The sequence below is a fragment of the Nannobrachium achirus genome (genome assembly GCF_963921795.1).
Source record: "Nannobrachium achirus genome assembly, chromosome: 1".
NCBI classification, from domain to species: Eukaryota; Metazoa; Chordata; class Actinopteri; order Myctophiformes; family Myctophidae; genus Nannobrachium; species Nannobrachium achirus.
Genome location: NC_137810.1, coordinates 15,861,280 through 15,887,409, shown reverse-complemented (window position 1 = coordinate 15,887,409; position 26,130 = coordinate 15,861,280). Strand labels below are relative to the sequence as shown.

General features: G+C 41.5%; 1 protein-coding gene across 1 annotated transcript in view; it reads right to left on the bottom strand.

Moving 5' to 3' along the window:
• Window positions 1-25,333, bottom strand: part of tprg1 (tumor protein p63 regulated 1) — a gene marked incomplete at its 3' end in the record, with an annotated part of 37,810 nt that extends 12,477 nt beyond the window's left edge. The window contains exons 1-5 of the mRNA XM_080733392.1: window positions 25,243-25,333; window positions 23,862-23,991; window positions 19,933-20,078; window positions 18,659-18,750; window positions 14,104-14,280 (exon numbers count right to left, since the gene is read on the bottom strand). Coding sequence (XP_080589518.1) covers window positions 14,104-14,280; window positions 18,659-18,750; window positions 19,933-20,078; window positions 23,862-23,979 — 533 coding nt within the window. The 5' untranslated portion in view covers window positions 23,980-23,991; window positions 25,243-25,333. The remainder of the gene's footprint in view (window positions 1-14,103; window positions 14,281-18,658; window positions 18,751-19,932; window positions 20,079-23,861; window positions 23,992-25,242) is intronic.
• Window positions 25,334-26,130: the final 797 nt, after the last annotated feature.

The following is a 26,130-nucleotide window of genomic DNA, read 5'->3' as shown; positions in this document are numbered from 1 at the left end:
TAGTAGAAGTGGATGGGGAAAAAAGATTGTTCATAGCCTCATTACAGCTATATAAAGTACCCAAAAAAACACATCTACGTGATATTAATAAAAAGGGAAGAAAAAAGTACAGTAGTTACATAGCAAAACAGTAGTTTCCCCCCAAATATATATGTTTTAATTAGTTTAATCCTCTGGATCAGAGAGAGGAGAGTAATAGAAAGAGAAAGCGCAGTGCATCTTGGGTAGGAAAATGACAACCAGATTATAGTTCTACTCACATAATAGGCTGGCTTTCGTAATTCTGCCCATTTAAAATATATGTACCCAATCGTAACTCTTAGTTACATTGATAAGGTCCATGTGAACTAGTCTGTTGAAGCTTATTCATTATGAGCGAAATCGCTATCACCTTGCGCGGCCGTACTGCACGAACGCCGTTGAAAGCCTGAAGCAACATTCTCCACTGCACAAACTCCACCCCCGATAGCAAAAAGTGAATGTTTTTTTCTGGTTGGCCAGTCAGGGAGTCTCAGGGACCAATCAGAAGGCTGACAAACGGTGGATTCCATAGTTTTTGAGTGGTGCTAACCGCTCCTAAAGCCCTTTTTCGACTGCAACTTTAGCACCACACCACACCATACCACACCGCACCACATAAAGATATCTACATTTACATTACACAAAAGTACCCCTATCGGTAAGAAACAAATTGACCCGTTTAACTGTGATTATAATACAATATAAATTTGTATTACAACTATCCTAATTATAATGCATTATATTGGATTATAACTGTGATTATAATACACTATAAAGTATTAATATATTACTATGATAATTATAATACACTATAATAGATCATAACAGTGATTATTACACAACAGAATCTATTATCATGTATTACAACTATATCCTGGTGATCTAAATGAAAAGTCATTGAGTGATCAGACATTATGAAGTGTTTGGCCCTGTTTGGCCCAGCTCAGACCTACTCTGGATTGGGTACCTTTTAGTACCATGTTTAGTACCACTTTCACACCACTCTACCCAGGTCCTTGTAGTGGGAAAACCTGGCAAAAGTGGGCGGTGTGGAGTGGTGTGGTGTTGGGCCATGTCAGTGGAAAGGGGGCTTATGTCTGGCTTTGTGTGACTGTGTCCCAATGTCTGTGGTACGAGACTAACGTCACACGAGACTGACGTCACACGAGACTAACGTCACACGAGACTAACGTCACACGAGACTGACGTCACACGAGACTGACGTCACACGAGACTAACGTCATAGAAAGTACGCAGAGACCGACATCACCACAGCTGATGTCACGGACAGAACGGCCCATACAAGGTGATGAGCATCTGTGTCATGTTTGATACCATGCGATGTATCACTTCGCGCGGGTGTGATTTTACCTGACTGCTTCACCAAAAAAGGAGAACAAATAAAATGATTAAATGAGGGTGAACAAATAAATAAATGACGACCACTTCCTATATGAGCACTCTTTATTTTCCTAAAGTTCTGTCTCTCTGATGTTCTGATGTCCTCATTTCCTCATGTCTAGAACACACCTCGGGCGATGGTGTTTCCTGCCAAGTCAGAATTAAACACCTGAGGCTAAACAATAGCACTGGTTGATAATGTCATATGGTCCCAGGGAGGGGCTGAATTATAACGCAATCGTGTAACCCTGTTTACACAAGCACTTTCAATATGACAATGCTGCTGCTGAACCCAGTGTGCAGCCTCCTAAAGCCACTGTTGTGCTGGGAGAAAGGGGGAGGATAGCAGACTTCACAGTGGCACAAAGGCAAAAGCCCCGGCTAAAAAGACTGATTATATGTCACCGAGAGGGGGGCAAAGGATGGTGGGGTTGGTTTGTATACATTTCCCTTTGTGAGAGCACTGCGTTATTGCCCTTGTATAAATGGGGATATAAAAAAAAAGCTTTGGAGAATTCCACAGGTAAGCTATCACTAGGAGGGGGACCGGCCCAGACAGGTAGAGCAGGGCTGGGCTTTCCAGCCAGAGGCCTTGGATGTCTTCTGTGTTTATACGTACGGCAGAGCTGAGCTTTTTGGACTTTCACTGAGCCCTGCGTCCTCAGGAAGGTCATGTCAACATGGAGAGACGGCAAAAAAAAAGGAACCAACTGCTCCTCGGGCAAAGGTTTACCACAGTGGTCCTCAACCTTTTCAGGCTGTGACCCCCAAAATAATCATATTTGAACTGGGGACCCCCACCCTTCACAAACACTTGGAATTGGAGTTGGCATTACATTTAGTTTGACTTGATCTGACTTGATCATTTAGTTTGACGCGAGGCGTTGTGAGCATGTAGATCTGCTATTTTCAAAATTTCTGACTCTAATATTTGACAATTTGACCAATATGTTGGACCAGAGGTACAGTACTAAAACTGAAAACGTCTTTAAAGTCCTTAAATTGTCACTTGCAGATACCATGTATACACTTATACTGTATGTTGGTCTGTTTACTGTTGGGTGAGAAAACAATGTTAGCATTTAGCTAAACATCTGGGAAACCCTCAAAATAATTTGGGGACCCCTCTGGGGGTCCCGACCCACATGTTGAGAACCACTGGTTTACCACATCAAATCTCAGGTGGGCAATATTTAGGTCAGGAACCTCTCGAGCTACTCGTATAAGTGAGGTGTCCCAGTTGCACAATGAAATGAAGGGTCAAGTTGGGATGGGACGATACGCGATATTATCGTTTATTGTGATTAAAAAACACTCACAATAATCGTATCGTGGAGATTTAAATTATCGTGATATCGTCCTCCGTCATGCACAGGGATCAATTCACCTTTTATTTGCCGAGCTGCATATCCGGTACCATTTAAACCCTCTATAATTGGTAAAAGGTACTTACAGTATAATATACGTACTTGATACAGTCTTTTTTCACTCTCTATCAAATGTCTTTGCCAAAAAATAGCCGATCTACAAGCTCACAACGCTAGATCTGCTATTTTTTGGCAAACGTTCCGCCCCAGGTTAATGGATTTTGATTATCACGATAATATCGTAAATGGCGATTTCTTTTGTCACAATAATCGTGATATGACATTTTCATATGGTCCCATCCCTAGGGTCAAGTTGAGAAAACCCACCTCCTTCCATGAGTCATCGGGGGCGGCGTGAATGCGAAAAGGCCACTCACTCGCGCATCAGATGAGGCACTGTGTTCTTAGTTAAGCTTTAGGGCAAATCACTAGAAATTCCTTCGCCTTGCCGTTGAGGGGCTCGGACTCATAAGTCAACACGCAAGATAAATATCAGGGCCAGCTCCAGTTGTCATGGCAAGTGTCCCACACTGTCTGACAGCCAACAAACAAATCCTCTGATTGCTCAATAGAGCCTGCAAGACTTTCAGTAATTCAACCATGTAGCCAGCGAACATGCTGCTCTACCATTTCAGTTAATATGATCTACATAAAAGGATTAAAGAAATAGAGAATGAGGGAGGTCGTGGTGGGGGGTGTCTGACGGGCTAGAAAAAAAGTAAGAAAGAGCCACAGAAAAGGTGAGCAACTTTTACCACAACATACCATAAAACTTCCAATAAATGATGATTATGATAACAATGTTTTGGCAACTGGTAAAATGAAAAGGCTGACTGCAATAATTGTCTGGCCCAAAACACTGTTCAAAGACTATAAAGCTGATCATGTAACATGAATGATGAACTAGGAAAGTAAATGTCACATAAAGTACTGCAGCTACAAAAATACCACAGTGTACAGTATTTCATGGTATTAATCCCCCCTTTAATTAAATGTACTATCGAGGTCCATCAAAAATAAACAAGTATTTAGCTTTAAAGAAAATAAATTGCTTTATTGAACTGAAACATGTGTGTGCCTGTGCATAATGTTTGTGTGTATGCATTTAACATTTAACAGACTGATAATGTAAGGTTTGGGGCACGGTATTACAGATAACGGCTTATGATTCAGAACTATGTTTTATTAAACTGTGGTATACCTTAAAACAATACACTGTTACATCCCTAGTTATGATGGCATAACAGGCAGTCAGTGCTGGGAAAGTTCACTTTAAAAACGAACTAGTTCAAGTTCAAGTTCAGAACTTCAAAAATGAACTAGTTCATTTTTAGTTCATAATTCCCCATTATGAACTAAAGTTCATGGTTCCCCAAAATGAACTACATAGTTCTTTTTTAGTTCTTTTTTTAACCATATTTTTTTTATACTTTTGGCTATTCAAAAAAAGGAAAAAAAAATATATAAAGGTCTATATATATATAAATGTTTAGACGTTGCTGCATGCTATTATTTGTCAAAATTATTGACTCAGCCCATATAGAACCACACACAGCAATAATTTCATCCAACTTAACATTGAGGTGCCCACAATATTTATGTGCCCACTGCCTAGTTCCCAGTCTTCCTGCACCCTTATTGTGAAGGGCTGAATGTAATAACCATGTTATTGTCTCATTGTGTGAAATATCATAATATTCAAAACAAATATTTGACTCCAATTGATTCCCCACACAGTATTGACTTGATATAGCAATAAAAAAATATATATATTACACAGCAGTTGTGGGAAAACTAAGACATTGTTCAAAAAACACAATTCCGATTTTGGTCATTTTGGAAATAGGGCAAAACATATATTTTTCTTCAATCTACTGTCTTGACACTCTAACCAAAATTGTTCTATAAACCATAATCTACAAATTGGAAGTGAAAGAAACTTTAACACACATTTGAAATGAAAACAAAAAATGACATGTACAAGGAACCCCACTAGAAAAAAAACAAAAAATTACATGTACAAGGAACCCCACTAGAAGGCAGACGTTTCTAAACCGTGCACAGCATGTTTCCGCGTTGGTTAAAATAGCTGATCTACAAGCTCACGTTGTCTCGTGGATGCGACGCGTTGTGAGCTTGCAGATCAGCTATTTTCGCCGTGCAACACACATAGGACAAAGTATAGTCAGTCAGGCTTGCGAGACGAGGAGGAGATTCACAGTGCAGCAGCAGAGTGCAGACAGCACCGCATATCGGAACGTTCACGAGATGCAGTAGGCACTGCTGCGTGCTGCTGCGTGCAGTGCCTACTATTGGAGCATGTGAATGAAAAGAGAGACGAGAGGAGCAGAGGACAGACGACCGCGGAGGCGCGGACCGCCGCATGAACGGCCGACGAACGCCGACGCACGTCGTTCACGGGCGTCAGAATGACCGCGTTCGACAATATCGTTCATCAAGCGAAAACAATTACGTTCAGTTCACGTTCGCCCAAAATATGAACATGTTCATGAACGACCGTTCTTTGAACGCGTTCGGGTACAACACTGCAGGCAGTCATGCTAATAGCGCTATATATTCGTTATTAGCAAACATTTGCAGCTCTTTTGAAACTGGGAGGTGGAAAGAGATATCATTTCAATATTCAGAGAACGTCTTGTGTCAGTTGTAGGATTATAGAGAACTAAGACGTACAGACAAAACAAAAGTGTGTCTCCAGTCTGTGTCTTGCATAGAGCAGGTTATTTTGGTTGATAGGCAGTTAGGCACTCAAGTTTGCTATTGCAACCTCCATCCAAGTTAAGACGGGGGAGTAATTAACAGACACATACTAATGCACTGCTGACACAAACTGATACCTACTTACTGTCTTCAGAGTGACCCCAGAAGACCTCCTTAAAGATCAGTTCAGTAATTATATATGATTATGTCAAATAAATATGTCCACATGCAAGTATGACGACTTGTGCCTTAGCCCAGTTGAGTACACACAGTTCACACTCATTTCATGGAAAGTACCCAAGGCAGAAGCATCACATTATATGTCTGCTGTGCACAGAGCGCCCTCTGCTGTTGGATTTTTTGGAAGCAGCTCTGACTTCTACTTTTTTCTGTGGTCAAGTAATAAGTACAATTGAAAGAATGATTGTCATGTTTAAAAAAAAAAGTCTCAGGTACCCTTCCACCCTTTGGGAATTTAGAGATTATCCATACAACAAAAAGATGACAAGTTAATCACCTTCAGTGAATAACACTAATTAGTTCAATTTAATAATTGAAAGTGCAAGGAAAAGCACTACCTCCTACACCAGCACTAATGCCGGTAAAACTCTGGGAATTTTTCATTTGCGGGAAGGGAAATAAATAGGCCATCATCACGCTTCATTGTTGCCTTAACATCTGATCTAAAGACAGACACAGCAGTACTGGGATTACCTCTCAACTTCATAAATTAACTTTCTTTTGCAGAAGAAACTCCTTGTGGGAGTTTCTTAAATCTCACACCGCTTTTTAGACGGGAATAATAAAAAAGAAAAGTAATTTCAATGATGTGCGGGTATACAGTACTGCAGTAATTACCTTGTCTAGACAGTTTGGAAACTAGGCACTTTTAAACACATCTTTTTCCCTGCAGATGCTGAACGTACTTCATTTCACTCCATGGGTATACCTGGAGAATGTGGCATGGCTAAAAATACAGATCCTCCCATAAGGTCTTATATTGTATACACTGGCATCAATGTTCAGAAAGGCTAAGGGAGCCCAACGCATAAGAATGAGACACAGCAAGCATGTCAGTCACAATCTGAAGCTGATAGACATGCTGTGATATCATGTATCAAATTGACACTCTTAAAGACGGGGTGCCGTGATTTATTCTCTCCATACAACAGGATCATCAGTTATTATGATTCTACTTGGAGGCAGATTTTTTTCAAAAGAAGTGCACACGGACACTCTGTCTAACGTAACCACAAGGCCACTGAGATGATCTTGTCTGGGTAAGAGTGTCTAACTAAATCCCTAAATTGGTTAAAGTTCCACAGTTTTGCCTTCCTGGATGATTATTCATGTAATAGTAATGTAATTAAAGATAAGATAATAACTTCTTTCAAAAAATGGATGGATTGATTGGTGGGCCAGTCAAAATTGCTCAGCTGACTGGAAGTACAATTACAATTTACAATTTAGGCATTTAGCAGACGCTTTTAATCCAAAGCGACTTACAATAAGCAGGTAATACATCAATATAATAAGCAAGATAATATTCAGTACATCAACAACAATATAACAATGCATAGGAATATCAATCTAGAAAAACAATAACATAGGTAGAAAACCCTAAAAATGCTATCTAGCTTCATGTATGGTCATTGAGGGAAGGGGAGTTACAGTAGTGCTATTGGTTTAGGTGGAGTCTGAAGAGGTGAGTCTTTAGTCCATGGTGGAAGCTAGGGAGTGAGTCTGTAGTTCTAAGTGCGACAGGGAGTTTATTCCACAGTTTGGGGGCCAAGAGGGAAACTTGTCTAGTGGGCCTGAGTTTGAAACATATCACTGTTCTAGATGGCTTGCCTCTGAGGAGCCACGCCTAGCATAATACAGTGCAAAAACAAGTTCAACAACAAGAAGCAGTGCTCTTCCGAGCACAGGTCTCCACCAGGTCAGGAAGGTTATTCTGTCCTCCTGGTGGCGTGAAAATGGTGCCAGGTCTTTTTCACGGCCGTTTCACGGACACTGCATGCATGATTTTGTTTAATTTTTTTCTTCAAAGGTCGACCTGATGGTGGCGCTATAACAGGCCAATGTGAAAGGGTGGCATTTGTTCCTCTACCTAGTGGGAATGTGCATGCAAAGTTTCACGGTAAGCGCAAGCTGCGTTAATGATTTGAGGCATTTTGTTCAAAACGGACCAATCCTGCAAAGTTTGGAGGCCAATCTTAGCCAATCAGGATGGAAAATGAAATATCGGACAGATCCGGCTTGATCACATGACTGTAGAGATTGTGTGTACTGATTTGTGTTATTTTTGGATAAAATCTGAAGGAGTAATATCCAAAAATGTGTTTTACATAAGTCGGCCTCCAGGTGGCGCTATAAAAGAATGATGTGAAAAATTCAGGGCAAATGTTTTTCTTTTGCCTCTAGGGAGTGCGCTTAAAAATGTTGACACTGATCGGTGGAGTTATAGGTAAAAAACACGAATAGGCCTGTTATAGCGCCACCATGAGGCTGATTAAAAAAGGGTTTCAAGATAATTGCATGCTGCGTTCGTGATTTGAGGCATTTTGTTCAAAACGGACCAGCCCTACAAACTTTGGAAGCCAGTTTTAGCCAATCAGGATGGAATATGGAAAATCAGACAGATCCATGTCGATCACATGACTGTAGAGATACTGTCTACAAATTTGTGCGATTTTTGGACAAAATCTGTAAGAGTAGTGTACAGAAATGTGTTTTGCAAACATCGGCTTCATGGTGGCGCTAGAACAGGCCCATTTGAAAAATGTGGGTTAGAGGTTCTGAATTGGCTTCCAGGGAGTGTGTGTGCTCATTTTGGCAGCCACCGGGCCAACGGCGACTGAGATTAGGTGGTAACAAACTGCGAGGACGCACGGACGCACGCACGGACGGACGGACGGAGACGAAAACATACTCTCCCCCATGCCTTCGGCTGGTGGAGACAATAATGATAAATGATAAAATGACAAAGTGATGAAATATCTAGGTGGGTGTAGTCTACTGTAATACTGTCTATATTCAAAGGAAGGAAGAAGAATGGGATGTTGCAATGTTACAGTCAATCAACTTCCTCAGTGTGCCCTCAGCATTGTATAACTCTTCTGTGTGTTTGAAATAGACACAAAGTCAATGGAGAGAGGCATTTTGTTGGACTTTTGTAGCCGTTAAGGCTTACCAATAGCAGTTAAGGTGTTCCAGTTGTTGAATGTATAATGATTACCAGTTGTTGAAAGTATCATTTAACCTACATATTTTGAGGTTTTAATGCTTCTTTGATTGTTTTTTCTTCTTTTTTTTTTTTCTGGGAACTGAGAAACAGGAGTTACAGTAGTAGGGCACATATATTGATTGATTGTCTGTCTGTCTGTCTGTCTGTCTGTCTGTCTGTCTGTCTGTCTGTCTGTCTGTCTGTCTGTCTGTCTGTCTGTCTGTCTGTCTGTCTGTCTGTCTGTCTGTCTGTCTGTCTGTCTGTCTGTCTGTCTGTCTGTCTGTCTGTCTGTCTGTCTGTCTGTCTGTCTGTCTGTCTGTCTGTCTGTCTGTCTGTCTGTCTGTCTGTCTGTCTGTCTGTCTGTCTGTCTGTCTGTCTGTCTGTCTGTCTGTCTGTCTGTCTGTCTGTCTGTCTGTCTGTCTGTCTGTCTGTCTGTCTGTCTGTCTGTCTGTCTGTCTGTCTGTCTGTCTGTCTGTCTGTCTGTCTGTCTGTCTGTCTGTCTGTCTGTCTGTCTGTCTGTCTGTCTGTCTGTCTGTCTGTCTGTCTGTCTGTCTGTCTGTCTGTCTGTCTGTCTGTCTGTCTGTCTGTCTGTCTGTCTGTCTGTCTGTCTGTCTGTCTGTCTGTCTGTCTGTCTGTCTGTCTGTCTGTCTGTCTGTCTGTCTGTCTGTCTGTCTGTCTGTCTGTCTGTCTGTCTGTCTGTCTGTCTGTCTGTCTGTCTGTCTGTCTGTCTGTCTGTCTGTCTGTCTGTCTGTCTGTCTGTCTGTCTGTCTGTCTGTCTGTCTGTCTGTCTGTCTGTCTGTCTGTCTGTCTGTCTGTCTGTCTGTCTGTCTGTCTGTCTGTCTGTCTGTCTGTCTGTCTGTCTGTCTGTCTGTCTGTCTGTCTGTCTGTCTGTCTGTCTGTCTGTCTGTCTGTCTGTCTGTCTGTCTGTCTGTCTGTCTGTCTGTCTGTCTGTCTGTCTGTCTGTCTGTCTGTCTGTCTGTCTGTCTGTCTGTCTGTCTGTCTGTCTGTCTGTCTGTCTGTCTGTCTGTCTGTCTGTCTGTCTGTCTGTCTGTCTGTCTGTCTGTCTGTCTGTCTGTCTGTCTGTCTGTCTGTCTGTCTGTCTGTCTGTCTGTCTGTCTGTCTGTCTGTCTGTCTGTCTGTCTGTCTGTCTGTCTGTCTGTCTGTCTGTCTGTCTGTCTGTCTGTCTGTCTGTCTGTCTGTCTGTCTGTCTGTCTGTCTGTCTGTCTGTCTGTCTGTCTGTCTGTCTGTCTGTCTGTCTGTCTGTCTGTCTGTCTGTCTGTCTGTCTGAATGAAAGACTATTGACTTTAATGACAATGTCTTGTAATTGTCTTGGCTAATGTCATGTTTTTATGTGACGTGTGGACCCCAGGAAGATAAGCTGCTGTTATGCATCAGCTAATGGGGATCCTAATACACTCACTAAACTTAATGCACCGAGTAACAGGACTTCTGTCCTAGACTCTTCTCCCTCCTGGCTCCCAAGCTGTGGAATGAACCACTCAGGACTGCAGTCTCATTCCCCATTTTACACCGCAGTCTGAAAACTCATCTCTAGGAATCTGATTTATGGCATTAACTCTTATCTTGTAAGTCTGGCGATGTCCACGTGGCCTATAGGTCATCTCATGTTTCCATAGCCTAATGCCTCATTCACACTACAGATATATAGTTGAACGTTTTGCTTGGTAATTCAATGTAATCTCAATGGAAACCAGCTTTAAAGCTTTCAAAGCTTTGTTCTTTCTGTGTGCTGCATCTTTAAAGCTGGTTTCCATTGAGATTACATTGAATTACCAAGCAAAACGTTCAACTATATATCTGTAGTGTGAATGAGGCATAACTCCTGCTTTAATAGCAGGAATCCAAACATTGATGCCGAGTCCCAAGCAGGGAGGCACTGGGTCCATGGTGTATATGGTATGACTCTGCCTGGGATTCTAGACCGGACACTCTAAGTAACCACAAGGCCCATGAGCTGGTGTTGACTGGGTAAGAGCGTCTAACTAAATCCCTAAATTGTAACTTGTGACAAAAAGAAAGAGTAAATGGAAACGCTATCTTTAAATGGCACAAAGTCATGTAATAATTGTATTTGGTCACAAAATATGTTAGCTGCCTCATGATTCTGTCACAACAAACTTAACAGAAACATGTCTGATACCTTGGAAATCTTACAACTCCCAAGTTCAGCCTCTTAAAAGGATATTTCACTGTGGTTGTTTTAACGTCTACTCAAGCTTTTGTGAGCACCCCAGACAGGAAGCTGGCGTGTCTTATAAAATGAATATCAAATATCTAAATACTGAATCAAGCAAACTGTCTGGGGTGCTCTTAAAATGACTCCACCCCCTTCCCAACCACACCCACACAAGCTAAATGCTCCGGCTGATGTAAAATGCTGGTAAATATGCCAGTTACAGTATAATGCATGTTGTAATGCATGTGAACAGTCACGCAAATTGACATGTATTCTCTGCAGAACTTATGAAGAAATGACAGAACAGGGGAAAAAAGGATATATAATCGAGAGAAGGGGGAGAGAGAGAGAGCGTGTGAGAGCGAATGAAGACAGAAGAAGGAGGTTTGTTTGTGGGTTCAGCCTTTTCTAATTCAAAGTGTCTCTTTACTGTTGAACTCCCGGGTGGTTTGGACTAACATTTTATACATAATTTAATATGTGCGTAGATAAAGCCTAGAACAATGGCCGCCCTCTCTGAGCACTTCACACCACATTACGTTTTATTCGTCAAATTAACTTTACTGGTTGGTCTGGTGTCCCCTGAGCCTTTCTTTAAAAAGGTTGGGTTGAAAGAAAGGGCTTACATTAAGTTTGCCACTTATCAGTTCAGTGACAGCTATGCACTCGTCCTCACCCCAGAAAAACACTCATCTCTGAGACTCTGAACCACACCTAATGTTAGCTCCACGATTCTAGTACAGTTCAGTACACGCGCCCTGTCCCACTAACTCTAGCCCTCTCCAGGCAGCCTTCCACCAGGCTCTTAAGCCTGATTCATATGTTGTTGCATGGAGTGTCTCGCGCAACCAAGTATAAATAAAAAGAAAACATGTCGTAGCGTGACGCGTTGTGAGCTTGTCGATCAGCTATTTTCGATTCAAGACACACTCATGTTCGTTTCACTCTTATTCTGCCCAACATGTCATACTTTCACCAAAAATGTTCAGTTTCATTGGGAATAATGGGCTTAAAAAAGTAAATGGACTTCATGGGGACTGGGAGAGACATTTTGTTGGACTTAAAGGCTTACCAATAGGTGTACGAGTTGTTGAATGTATAACCGTAAACCTGACATTCTTTTCAGTCAGATCGAGATGAGAAATAAGCCAATATCAATTTAGAACCCTAGCCAGGGTCCCTAGCCAGACCCCACTTTGAGAACCACTGGGTTAGGATACATCTGATGGGCACATACATTTAGACCTGAGGGTGGCGCAAGAGGAAAGGTCATGGGGTCAATCAAGTGGTTAGGGTTCATCATCTAAGGTGTCTGGCAGGAATGATAGAATGCATAGATTAGAGTCTAAAATCTTCCTTGGCTAGGCGGATTGTCCCTTGGGTGAGCGATAGATATTTTGTTTCCCTTTAAAATAAACCTGAATGCAAATGTGGTTACACACATGCTGCAGTGACAATAATTGTTGTCACTAACTTGACAGTGACCGACAAGATAAAATCCTATGTAATTGCAGTAAATGTTCAGCCTTGATGGATATACAGTACTTACAGTAGGGTCAAGGGATGCCAAAATTGGACCAATTTCGACACATGATGCAGATAATTTAGGCTAGTTTTAGAGGCCAATGTTAAAACTACTCTCTCATGAATATATTAATGAGAAAATCCTTTACCTGGATGTTTAGAGTGCAATATAGGGCACACTACATGTACTAACTGTAATAACTATTCCATTGTAAGAAATACAGTATAGGGCATAGCAGTGGGCGTGGTTGACTGATGCCACTAAAAGATCGCCCATTAATTTTCCTCATAGACTTTTGCAAAAATATTTATATCAATTATTTTAAGCCTAGAATCAAGCCATCCATGATCCCGGTGAATCACGACCATAAAACACTTGATTCTGAGAAGAAATATATATATTTAATGAATATTGAATTATATGATATACTACATTTAATAAATATCTTTCGTTTAACGATTTAATTTATTTTCTTTTTGCTGTGAAAAAAAATAATTTAGTAAATTAATCAATCTGATTAACCACTTAAGGCCTATAGTATTGTGCAAAGATTGCTAAAATAGCCTATTTATAAGCATGCAAAGCGTTGCATCATGGCATGCTGTTGAGCTTGTAGATCTGCTAAATTCTGTATTTTTGAATATAGTTAAATTAACTGTTGCAAACCCTAAAGTTTGAATTGCTGTAATTGATTTTGTAGTAGATTCTAAGTAGAACCCACGTCAGTGCAATGCCTGCCCGCATGTTTCCAACCGCATACTGTACATTTTGATCGTACCAAAGAACAGATTCAGATAAGGGAAAAAAGTAAGATGAATGCCACTGTGTGCATAAGAACACTTAACGGTCATATGCAGGCCTTTGATGTTGGCATTTATAAAAACGGGAAGTAACCATGTTGCTGAGAGCATGCAAAGCTCAAGCTGCTGAAACATTTCCCTAAACAAATGACAAGCAGACAAAGAGCTGTTCATAAAAACAACTAAAGCTGCTGCACCATACCTATGGACATTATGCAATATTGTACAACTTAATTTGTAAACTTGTATAGTCTCATATTCTGCCATCATATTATGTATGTACTGTACTGTACTGTACAAGTGAACGTAATTGTTCTCCGGCTGTAACTATGTCCAGCTCTGACAGTTGGGTTGTTGACATTTTGTCTTTGACATTTTTGAGATAAGAGTTTTTGTCTCTTTCAGTTTGTAGAAAAAAAAAACAGTCCCGTCACAAAATCATTTGAGTGCCGTGATGCGAGCTTATACAGTAGGTCTGCTATTTTTGGAAAGACATTTATTTGGATAAAATCATGAAAATGTTTGACCCGATTCTATAAATGCCATCTAAATCCTTCTTCTAAATCAGTGGTTCTCAAACTTCTTCATGTCAAGGACCCCCAAAATTACAAGTATTTGGCCATGGACCCCCATGATCTCAAAATATGTTGTTCCAGGGACCTCCCAGAAGTAAATATTTGTGTTAGTTACAAATCAATATTTTTCAAAAATAGCAGATATACAGTACAAGCACCGAGTGCCGTGCTGTGAGCTTGTATAATCTACTATTTTTCAATAGCTAAAGTATGAAATAATTCCAGGCCTAAATGGGTGAAGCCGTGTGGTTGTACGAGGGGAGACTCACGCCAGCAGAGAGCGATCCGGGAAACTGAACGTGCCGTGGGAGACGCGGTCCACGAAGTTGAGGGGGACCCTCTGGATCTGCTCACACTGGAGCATCATGAAGTCGTACTTGCAGATGAGCAGGGTGTTGTCTGTGATGACCACAACACGCTCCTTCTCGTTGTTCCAGTGATCCACCCTGGAGGAGGAACAGGCACAGAGGGAGTTAGAGCCCCACCAATGCCAGAGTCCAAGACCCTGATGAAGCAAAATGCATCACTAGTCATGCTGAAATACTAAAATATCTAAAAACACAGATTGAACACAAAAGATTACTCAGGATTGTGTTGATCGTGTCCCAAACAACAATAATATAAGATAGGGTTGTCCCAGAGGTGAAGTGGCCCTTTAAAGTTTATATTTTTCAAAACATTGAACTTAAAAAACATTTTGAAAACTACAAATGCATAATTTTCCATCAAATAATGGTCGATATGTGGGTCTGGCCCTAGAAGGAATGCGAGGCCTGGCAACAGTTTCACTTCATTTCCTTTGTAATGAGAATGACTGCAGCCCAGATGTTGGCATCCATATCTGCAGCGCATATAGCCTACTCCAGTGTGTTAGCGAACCAACACAGCGCATTGTGTGTGCAGATGTTGGCTGTCAGCAGGCATGATATCAGTGCGTAATACAAGGTGACGCGGCGGACAGATGGTTAGAGATACTTGCCTTGATGCCCTGCACAGTTGACATGCCCTGCACATATAATATCTTGGCCCTCTGTATACCTGTCGTTTGCACTGTCCGCATGTTTGCTCTGCTTACGTACTGTTTGCTTTAATTTTTTGTACACTTATTGGCCTCAGGGCCTGTGTATACGCAGTATGCCATACAAAAGCTCGCCATCTATAAAACGAACTTCCATCTTCCAACACTGTTCACCGTAGCCACTCGCTCTATAACGTACAAGTTCCCCCACGCACCTGGTTGCATCTTCGCTACCGGAATCAATATTGAATGCTGTTGAATGTATGTACTATACAATATATATATACACACAATGCAATATATTGTATACAATCTCTCGATATCTTCAAAATTGTATTTTGAGTATTTGGTGAATTGGGTGATTGAGATTCTGACATGTCTTTAAACAAGATCTCTGTTCTCTCTTGTCAGAGCTTCTGTATTTAGGAATGTAGACCCTCTGAGAGCAAAGAAAATAATTTGATAAGGTTTCAAATAGTTGACTGAAACACTACAGCTGCCATGGCTGAAATATGGAAAGCCAGATGCATACTTGGGGACAGACTAAATGCATGAGCTCTGAGTATAAGATGGTAAAAGGTTATGTACTTATAGAGTTGTGGTGTGCTTAGTGAGCGTGCGTGTCTGGGGGGTTGTGTGTTCTGCACAAGCTCATTTTTAAGTTGAGACAAAAAGCATTGCATTCTCAAGTCACTCAATTATGTACAGCAAAAGCGTCAAAATTTCACAAAATGCCTGCGGCAGAAAACATCCAATATGCATTCAAGCATCTCCGGGTCCCTGCAGTGGTTTAACCAAAATCTGCAGAATATTTCAACACCCATCTCAATAAACGAATCAAAGCGGCCATCCATCTCGTGTTTAAAACCGTCTCCAAATACATTTCAGGCAACTTTCTACCTGCAGTCCCTATTTTCGGCTTACCGGTATACTGTATCATTTTTCTAAATAATTCAAAATAATCAAACAGCAAAAATAGCAGATCTACAAACTCACAATCCATTGCAATGCACTGATGAACTTGGATAGGCTAATTTAGCTATTCATCATACAACAAAGTATATAATGCTTAAAGTAGATATATGTAATGTTCCGTCTAAATGTATAATAAAAAATAAAAAATAAAATAAATAAGCAATCGCCTTTTTTCTGCATATGTCAGCAGAAAACTACTTATAACAGCTTTAAGTTGTTATGGCTTATGTACAAATGACCTCTTTTAGGGCATGTGCTGTGTGTGTGCATCTCTGTCCCTTGCCCCAGTGCTTAAAACGAATCCAGGGTAGCACACTACACTATTATTATTATTTATTTGATCCTAGACCTAGAGAATTCACTGAGCATCCAAGGCAGCATGTGAAAAGGTGTGGGCGGCACTGAGACGATTTAGCTCTGACTGGGCTAAAAGAATGAGTTAACCTCGACTGAGCACAGGGGGCCGTGGGGAGAGAGGTGTCACTAAGCACAGGGGGCCGTGGGGAGAGAGGTGTCACTAAGCTACAGGTTCAGGTGCCAGGCAGCAGAACCTTCTGCTGGGGCTCAAGCATGATAACCAGGGGCGTCACAAGGGGGGGGGGGGGGGGGGGGGGGGGGGAGTGGGACTGAGTTACTAGGGCCCAAGGTGGAGGGGCCCTAGTAACTTTAGCTATTGAAAAATAGCAGATATACAAGCTCACAGCGCGGCTGCGAGCTTGTAGATCTGCTATTTTTGAAAAGTCGTGAAAATGTGTGCAAATCTTTGAATATGGGTATTTTTTTAAGCGAACATTTGTAACTCAAATTTTTGCTTCTGGGGGGTCCCTGTAACTATATATTTTGAGATGGGGGTCCGTGGACAAATACATATCATCTTGGGGGTCCTTGACATGAAAAGGTTTGAGCACCATGCACTGACATGGAAACATACGTTTCTTGCGCACATTTTAAAAAAAATAGCAGATTTTCAAAAATAGCAGATATACGAGCTCGCAGCGCGGCACTCGGTGCCGCGCTGTGAGCTTGTATATCTGCTATTTTTCAATAGTGAACATTCATGGGGGGCCCACAGTGAATCCTTGTACCCAGGGCCCAGAATTTGGTGTGACGCCCCTGATGATAACAGTGCTTCTCATCAGACCTCTGACTCTGAGGCGTTCATCAGAGCCAACGCTGCTTCAGAGACTTCTGTTGTGGAATGTCAAAGTCAACTACGTCAGCCAGTTCAGCATTCCATCATTTCAATAACTGTTTTGGTGTCTCTATTAATAACATTAAGGCGGCACTGTGTTCCTGGAAGAAGAATGAAAAATGAAAAGTAAGAAATGAAACGCACTGTCACTGCAAAGGTGCCAAAAAGTCATGACAGAGAGAGACGGAAAGAGTTTTAATCCGTCAAGGCTATCAGAGCCCCAAACAATGACCAAACTTTTTTTTTTGTCAAATCTATTGCATATTTCCTGCACATATTGTACATTTTCGCTATACTTTTGACAACCCTTCAGCTGAATGTACTGTAAATGTATTTTTATATTTCAGTGGCTTAATTCTCCCACCGTATACTTTTTTATTTTTTTATATACAGTATATACTGTATATAATTCTGGATGAAACATAAATAAATATATCCTAGACAGGAACTGATGGAATTCCATATATATTGTCTGTGTTGACACTGTTGTTCACTATATTACCATTGCTGCAATGTTGCACTTGTTTTTCATCATTGTTGTTTTATTCTATATTGTTAGCAGTCTGTGGAGCACGTCACACCTTTACTGCACATAATGTACTTGTAAGAGTGAATGACAAATTAACCCATTAAGACCTGATGACCTGAAGTCTAAAAATGCCTTCAATATCCTAACACTTTTCTAAAGAACTTGTTGCTATATACTGTATATATAAATATCTAAAAATCTAAAATGACACAGATGCTTTCCCGAATTGAATGGGTTTAAGCTTCTTGAATTTTCCCAAATATTATCATCACCTATTTCAAAAAGGAGATGGCTTGAAAGCACATCAATGAATAATTATCGCCTTCTAGCTAAAGCGAACAAACAAACGAGGTTGGATTTGAATAGTTCATCCACTTGTCGCAAGTTCATCGTTACCTTGTATGACACTCACTTGGCTCCCGAAGGGACACTAAGTGCTGTGGCTGAAATTTCCATATAATGCACGCTTTTGTCGCACGGGTCCTTCCACAGCCGCTGTAACCACAGCACCGACTGCAGGGCCATTGTAGGACAAAAGTTAACGCGTGTCAGACAGAGACGCAGAAAGGCATGCATTATTCATCGTCACAGGGCCCGCTTTTTCTTTTTTAACGTTTCCAGAAACCTCCAGTACGAGTGATACGGCCTGACATCCGCAAGTGCACTCGACAAAATGTCCTCCAGTCACGTAATTTTCCTTCTGTGTTCGTTTCAGTGAAATGAGCAGCTCCCGTGCCTTGACTAACAAACAGAGCATTGGGTTTAGAGCAACACAGGAGTCCTGGGTTAGATGAGGATATTGATAACAAGGTGAACAACTCTGGGTTACAGTTCCTGGGGTCGCCCCTTTGAGGCGCCCCTTTGAGGTGGTGTATAAGGCGCTTCTTGGAATTTGGGATGGGTCGCACACAATAAACCAGTACAGGCCAGGGAAAATATTGTGCTATTTAGTTCCTAGATTCATGGACAACTCGAAATGGAGGTTAAACATGTGAGACTGTTGAGAATCACTGGTGTGACGGGCACAAAACTACACATACAAAAGTATTCCTTCAAAATTGTGACAACAAATATCATTAAGAAGTGTGTGAAACAGTATCATAAACTCACTCCGCCATCAGCCAAACACTCTGGACTCCACCATCCACCTCTTTGTCCGCAGCAGCCTTGATGTCTTCAATGGCCTGCTGCAGAGTGCCAGGCTAGGGACAAAAACAAAACACAGGTGTCATTTTCCATGTTCCCATTGTGATGTGACCGCTTTCAAACATCCAAGTCCAAGTGTCAGTTCAGAACAAAGATTCCAAAGAAACTTTTGTATTTGAATGAAACTTGGCCCTTCCTCACTAAAGACACAAGAGATGTAGGACTGTATTAAACATTCTGAAACGGTCCTGTGCAGATACAGAATAAGATTTGCGAGGAGACATTAGGCATAAGCAAAGAACACAAATGCAGTTAACCCTGTCCATAATGACTCATTAACACCGTTTTCATCCCGTCTCGGTGTGAATCCTTGATTAACCACGTAAACCCTTAAGCCCCTCAGGGCTCTATGCTAGTGTATTTTCTGTTTTCGCTCTACATTAAATATAGCCAATCTACAAGCTTACAACGCGCAGCAAAGCTTCCCCCGAAATACGAATGCTGGATCTCAACAGCAACATCATAGCAGAATGGCAGATAAAATACCAACAGCCGATAGAAACAATGACAACAACTGAATAAAACTCTGTATACACACACATTCGATAAGGAATTTGTACACACGAGCAGATCAACATGCTATTAGTGGGAATCATTCAAGGACATCCTTATTTTGCCATGTCATCTGCGTGCAAAATAGTGAGCTACATTAGGCATTTTTGAATGAGTCATAATTATATATTTAATTTCCAGATGATGATCTAGGAACATAAACGTCAAGAATAATAATTTTAAATGGAGTGGGTGGGGGGGGGGTTATGCCTGAGGGCCCTAGTTGTCTTAATTCGAGATGCTGAACTACATGTAGCTTCGGTAACTCACAATGGTTGACTTGGTTGCCATCGCAAATCTCGTGACATACTGCAGTTGTGACAATCCCTCTGACAAATTGACATGAAGTCAGTTGATTGAATTAGTTAATGACATCTTCCCTGGTTTGGCTGCTGCAATGTTTACAGTGTGTGTATTTGTTTACTGTTCATTTAAAAAGAAGCCCAATTAGCTGATGCCATGGCAAATCAGTTAGTATTACTGGGGTCCACACGAAACAAATTACAAAACACACGACTTGATGTTCAGAACGCAAAAAAACATAATCACATATCTGTCCTGCACCTGGGCACTGAAGTGGATGTCAGCGTACACACTATCTTTTCAGGCAGTGAAAAGTGTTTTACCCTTAGCACAAGGAACCTCTTCAGCTTGAATTGATCCAGAGCTGACAACCAGCGATTCTGCTTGGAGTCGGTATGGGTTGGTGGGGCAGGGTCCTCCTCTGCGGGGGCCCTGGGGTGGAGCTCCTCCGTGGGGCCTGCATGGAGGACTGTCACCATCATGAAATATTAGTTGACGATTAATTGTCTTGGTAGCTGCGATTAACTATTTAATTGTTTATTTGGCTTTGAAAACTTTTGCCTTTTATATAAGGCTTTGTAAACACAGGGCAGATATGACTTAAATATAGGCTACAAAGAAATGACTGAGCTACTCTGCTTGCAGATCTGTTATTTTCTGTTTCAACAGATGCAATTGTATTTTAGCATCATTGTATAATCGTACCACTACTATTTGCAAACTGTTAATTAAGTATTCAATATTCAATCAAACATAACATATGAAAGGAAACTATTCTGACGCTCACGTAAAATACCTGTGATTATCTCAAATAGAGGTTCACAATAGAGTCCAGGTTGCACCGCAGATCCAACCAATACAGTATGTCTGAGTCACAGTTACAGTGGCGTTGTCAGAGTACCTGTCTGTCTGTTCCCCTTTTGTGCCCATATCTCTAGTATATCTGTCCGTCTATGGGGCCTTTTCCACCGGCAAAGATATTATCACGATAATCAAAATATCAACATTTCTTTTTTCTTTAAATGTTTTTTATCCCACGATTTTTGCAACCCATTTTTCTCACCCGGTGACTACCTAACCTGTAGTCCTGGTTTCCGCTCTCCCCCTGCCGCGCCAGGGGACATTGGGGAGCACCCGGCTGGCTAGGGGGAGGTAGTATAGAAACCAGGACTACTGCATGTTTTTGTGTGAGGGCCTATGCCCAAGGAGGCACGGGGAGAACATGCAAACTCACCACAGAAAGGCCCTATCGCCAACCCCACCTAGGGTGTGGGTGCTGATGACGCGGGTGGAGGAACACGCCCCCAGCGCCCACAGCTTCCCCAGGCGGGAATCGAACCCAGGACCTTCGAGCTGTGAGGCAAAGTGCTAACCACTGCACCACCGTGCCCCTTAAAAAATATCAACATTTGCCAAAGAATTGCAGATCTACAAGCTCAAAGAGATTTGGCAGAGTGAAAAAAAAGGTCTGTTTTACCAATTATAGAGGGTTTAAATTGTACCGGATATGCAGCTCTGCAAATAAAGGTGAATTGATCCCAGTGCATGATGGAGGATCATATCAAGATAAATTTAAATCTCCACAATACGATTATCGCGAGTGTTTTTTTATTACGATAAACGATAATAGCGATTATCGTATCATCCCTAGTTATGTCTGAGTAGTAGCTTGCCATGGTCTTATGGGCATATCAGGTTATGGTTGTGTCTGAGTGGCATGACAGTGGTCCCATTAGCCCAGGGCGGGGTCTTCAACGTTTTCAGGCCAAGGACCCCTTAGTTGAGAGAGAGATGAAGCAGGGACCCCCACAACCCATAGATACCATATAGTTTCATCGTTTGACGGCACAATCATCAGTGTATTTTGGATTCATGTCAATTTGTGTTTTCAGATATTTAACCACTTGAACTTAGCCTGACACTCAGCCTGAATTGACATTTCGTTTCACTCCATTATTCAGTCTGAAAGTGCTTCCCTCCAGAGCTGTTTCTGGGATGGGCGTTGCCAAAGAGGCAGTCTTCTGCGATTGGTTCACCGTCTGACCAACACAACAGTAGCAAAGCAGATGACGTAGTGTTGTTATGTGTGGCTGGCTAGTGGCTAGCCTGTTGCTTGCTAGTGCTACTTGCTAACCAAAGAAACAGCAGGAATAGGAGCACAACAAATTAGTAATCAAACACAACATAACATGTCTGCTACTGATGTTTCATAGCGAGATCGATACGATCGCATTTTACCGTCCGGCGGCGGCGAATTGCACATGAGTTCTGAGAAAACCCCACCCACGCTGATCACAAGACACTGATTCACAACGCTGATTCGCCATACAGATTTCCAAACGAGGAAAACCTCTTCAGTGAGAGCAACACCTGACTCCCTGAATCGCCAAAACAACATTTTAAAGGGGTGTGGCTAGCGATTCAGGGTCTGAACCAGGCTAACCTAAGCTGTCAATACTTAATAAACTCGACCTTTCACCCTGTACTTAGTGTGCTCTTTTTTCCCCCTCCACACCAAACCTCGTTGCCAAAAATAGCCGATCTACAAGCTCGTAGAGCTTGTAGATCTGCTACTTTTGGCTAAAGTTCTCAGAATATGACACTAGTCTAGGGTTCAAGTGGTTAAAGGGGAAGACCACCCATTTTCAATATTGAACTATGTCATTAATATACCTTAGAGGAGTTGTGTGGAAATAGAAAAAAAGTTCCCCCCCTTCTGTGTTGCCTAGACTGGAGGATACCCAGTAAACACTAGCCGTCATCTAAACCTATGGTTATGATTAGCCCTCATTTGAACCGTCTATCGTCAGTCTGTCTATAGACCGATTGTAGCTGATTACATTTAATCCATTATTCCATACTTGTTGATTAAAAAAACAGCTTTAATATCCACACCTGGTTTTCAAATATTGGACTAAAGTAATTTTAAGAGCCAATTTCACTATATAGTCTAGTTTAGTTGTAGCCGTCATCTGAACGCTTCCATTTAAACGATATATCACCGTTTAGGACAAACGTGTGTTAGACCATCTTTTTTTTAAATACATTTTTATCAAGTTGTTCATTATCGGATGCTAACAGTATCTCCCGGTTCTACCTTAATAGTTGATTGCATCCACTGAGCAGTTTTCTGGCCATTGCACATCTTATAGCCGTCTAAAAGACGTGCTGGGCAATACCTTTGAACAATTCTAAAAGTGTAATAAATAATGGCATAATGCCGTGGTGCTGCTCATGACAGCATACTATTACTTCTCTGAGTTACATAATTCATTCTGACACCAACAGACACAAACACACAAGACTGCATGTCTCCCCGGCCACATCCCCACCCCCACCATACGATAATGATTAAATAAAATCGTTTTATAGCTATGCATCAATATAAAGTTAGTTTGTGTTGTCAAACAAAATGCACCGACCTAAAACGAACAGCGGGGGGCGATATGTCAACTACTAATAGCTGCTGGAATACACACAAGTAACAAGCTGTGCCGTGTTCTAGCGGTAGTGCACAGGTTTCATTAACGGAAGGTCCGGAGTTTGAACCCCGTCGACTCCCTGTGTTGAATAATTACAGTGTAAGAATGCATTACAAATACGATCAGCTGCGGTGGTGCAGGTAGTATACGGCGCTCAGAACCAAGGAATATTGATTTTAAACCCTGCTGGCTGCCATCATTTTCACTAATTTCGGCGGCCGCTAACAGCGAAATGGTATTAAATAAACAAGGGTTCCGTTCGGAACCTAACGGTTCAAATGACGGTGATACAATGTCTAGTCTATGTATAGCCGTTGAAAAAACTTTAAAATTTAAACTCGTCACAGACCGGATCTAGCTAGACGTCCAGTTACGGCAAAGACGTCATTTGAACGCGTTTTAACCCCCAAATTGCTTAGTGGGTACATTTTTGGGTTTGTATTGTAAAGTACAACTTGATGACATCACACCGTTGTACTTTACAATATAAACCCCAAAATCAATCCTCCAGTTCTAGACAACACAAAAGGGGGGGAACTTTTGATCTATTTCCAAACAACTTCTCTAAGGTATATTAATGACATAGTTCAATATTGAAAATGGGTGGTCTGCCCCTTTAATATAAAAAAGGAGAGAAAAGTTTCTTATCACACAAAGATTTGGAGGACCCCCTGCAGTAACTCTGAGGACCCCCTAGGGGTCCCGGACCCCCTGTTGAAGACCCTTGATATAGGATCATTGAGATCAGGTGAACATGTACTCAGGCCTACCTGTGTGTGTGGGTTGCCCCTCCTCCTCCTGGCTCTGAGGATGATCATTGACCTGAGCGCTGGATTCTGACTCTGAAGACAGATCCACAGCTTTGAATCCCTCCTCAAGCTCTGTCATCCTGCCTCACCTCTTCCACACAGAGAACACAGTCAAATCAATCAATCTATAATCAATCTCTATTTTCATTTTGAGTATGTCATGTAAAAAGGGGGGATTGGTGTCTACAAGTTTACAATGTGTGGCATTGTAGGTCTCTTTTTAGACAATGTTGTGCAACAAATTATAAAATAACGCTTAAAGGAGTAGTTCATCCCCAAAATGACTTTTTTTCTATTGATTACTCATGCCATGGAGAGTAGAGTTCAATAATATTTTTTGGTTTTTGTCACATTCCTAAGACAAAAATGTGATTTGAGTAAATTTACCCCCATTGATTCCGGATGGTGACCCGTTTCGAAACGGGTCACCATCCGAAATGAATGGGGGTAAATTTATTGTTATCACATTTATGTCTTAGGAATGTGACAAAAAACTAAAAATATTATTGAACTCTACTCTCCATGGCATGAGTAATCAATAGAAAAAAAGTCATTTTGGGGGTGAACTACTCCTTTAAGACGTTAATTGACTGATTGATTTATCCCTGAGACCTCGGACCCTAATCTACGCTGTAGAATATCCTCTCAGGGTTTACACAGACAGACAGACCAGTCCATTTGGTCCTTAACTATCAGTCATTTAGCTGGGGATCCTTCACTCCTTTAAGGACCAATGGGGGTCCATAGACCCCACTTTCAGAAGCACTGAGTCTGAGGTAGATATTGCACTTATATCTTGCAATTCTTCTATGAATCGAGTACAAAGGACCCCAGTTTTGCAAACTGCTAATAAAGTATTCAATCAATGATCAATCAATCAATCTTCTGAGCTTCAGGCAGTAGCTACTACTTGTGGTGTTGGGAGTCTAGTTTCAATGGAGGAGTAGGGAGACCACCTCCAACCAGTCCAGTGCATATGTGTTGGTCACCAACGTTAAACTACACATCATAAAGATCAGCTGCAAGTTCCGGATTGCAGCTTTAATGTACTCTAAACTCTACAGTGGGCTTCCTCCCTATCTTCAAAAAGCTCTGATGTACTGCCGATTCTTTCACGGGTTCACTTCAAGGCAAGCATCCCACACTGATAAGCATCTGATCCTACAGCCTAGCTACTAACTTGTGAAGAAATGAAAGTGAGACTGCTGTCAGTCATGTGTTTACTACTTCATCACACAAACACACAGTGAGTGCGCACTTATAGTCGTGACGACGCATTAAAACACTTGCTAAATTATCCAATATATGGCTTCGGTACTCCACTCCTGAGCAAAATACTTACCTAAAATGATCGATGCCAACGACGTCGGTAGAAAATGAAACGATCGAGGATGAAGAGACAGCATCAACACGACAGGTGCACATTAACTTCCTTGTTCCGCAGCAAGTTTGTTTTACGGGGCGTAGACCAGTCAGAGGAACAGCATACACACTCTACATTGTACATTACAGCTAAACACACCGCTTTATTATCATTCAGAAAGGGTGGGAATGCGTGCGTGTAGGTCCGTGTGTGTGCGTGTGCGTGCGTGCGCGTGCGTGTGCAAAAAGGGTGTGTCTCCCTCCTCGATTGTGTTTGTGTGACTGTCAATCAAGATAGAGCACCACACAACCCACAATATCATTTATCAGCTGACAGCTTCAATGTTTTAGTTTTCAAGTTATTATATTATTATTTTAAATCACTTAATACGCATCACTGATGATGCAAAATGCATCACTAGTACATGCTGAAACACTAAACTATCTAAAAACACAGATTGAACACAAAAAATAATTATTGTTGATCGTGTCCCAAACAACAATAAAATAAGATAGGGTTGTCCCAGAGGTGAAGTGAACCTTTAAGTAGCCATGTAACAGTTCCAGAGGCATGTGGCCCATAGTTTAGCCTATCTCCTGTTTTCCTTAGCATGAGGCAGCTTGATGTACAAATACTTTCTTCTTTTCTTTAGAAATAACGATACGATGGGAACTATGCACAAAAAACGAATGTCACATCCTTTTTTTACTTCTGTAAACATGTGATGAATGAAGCTGATTCTGTGGACTGTACCCAATGCCTCCTGCTTGGCGATCAGCATCAGGGGTTGAATTGGGGATTATTGTTGGTTACTACTGTATAGTCGGAGGCCTTAGGGATATTTCATGCTAATCAGTCTAAAAGCGC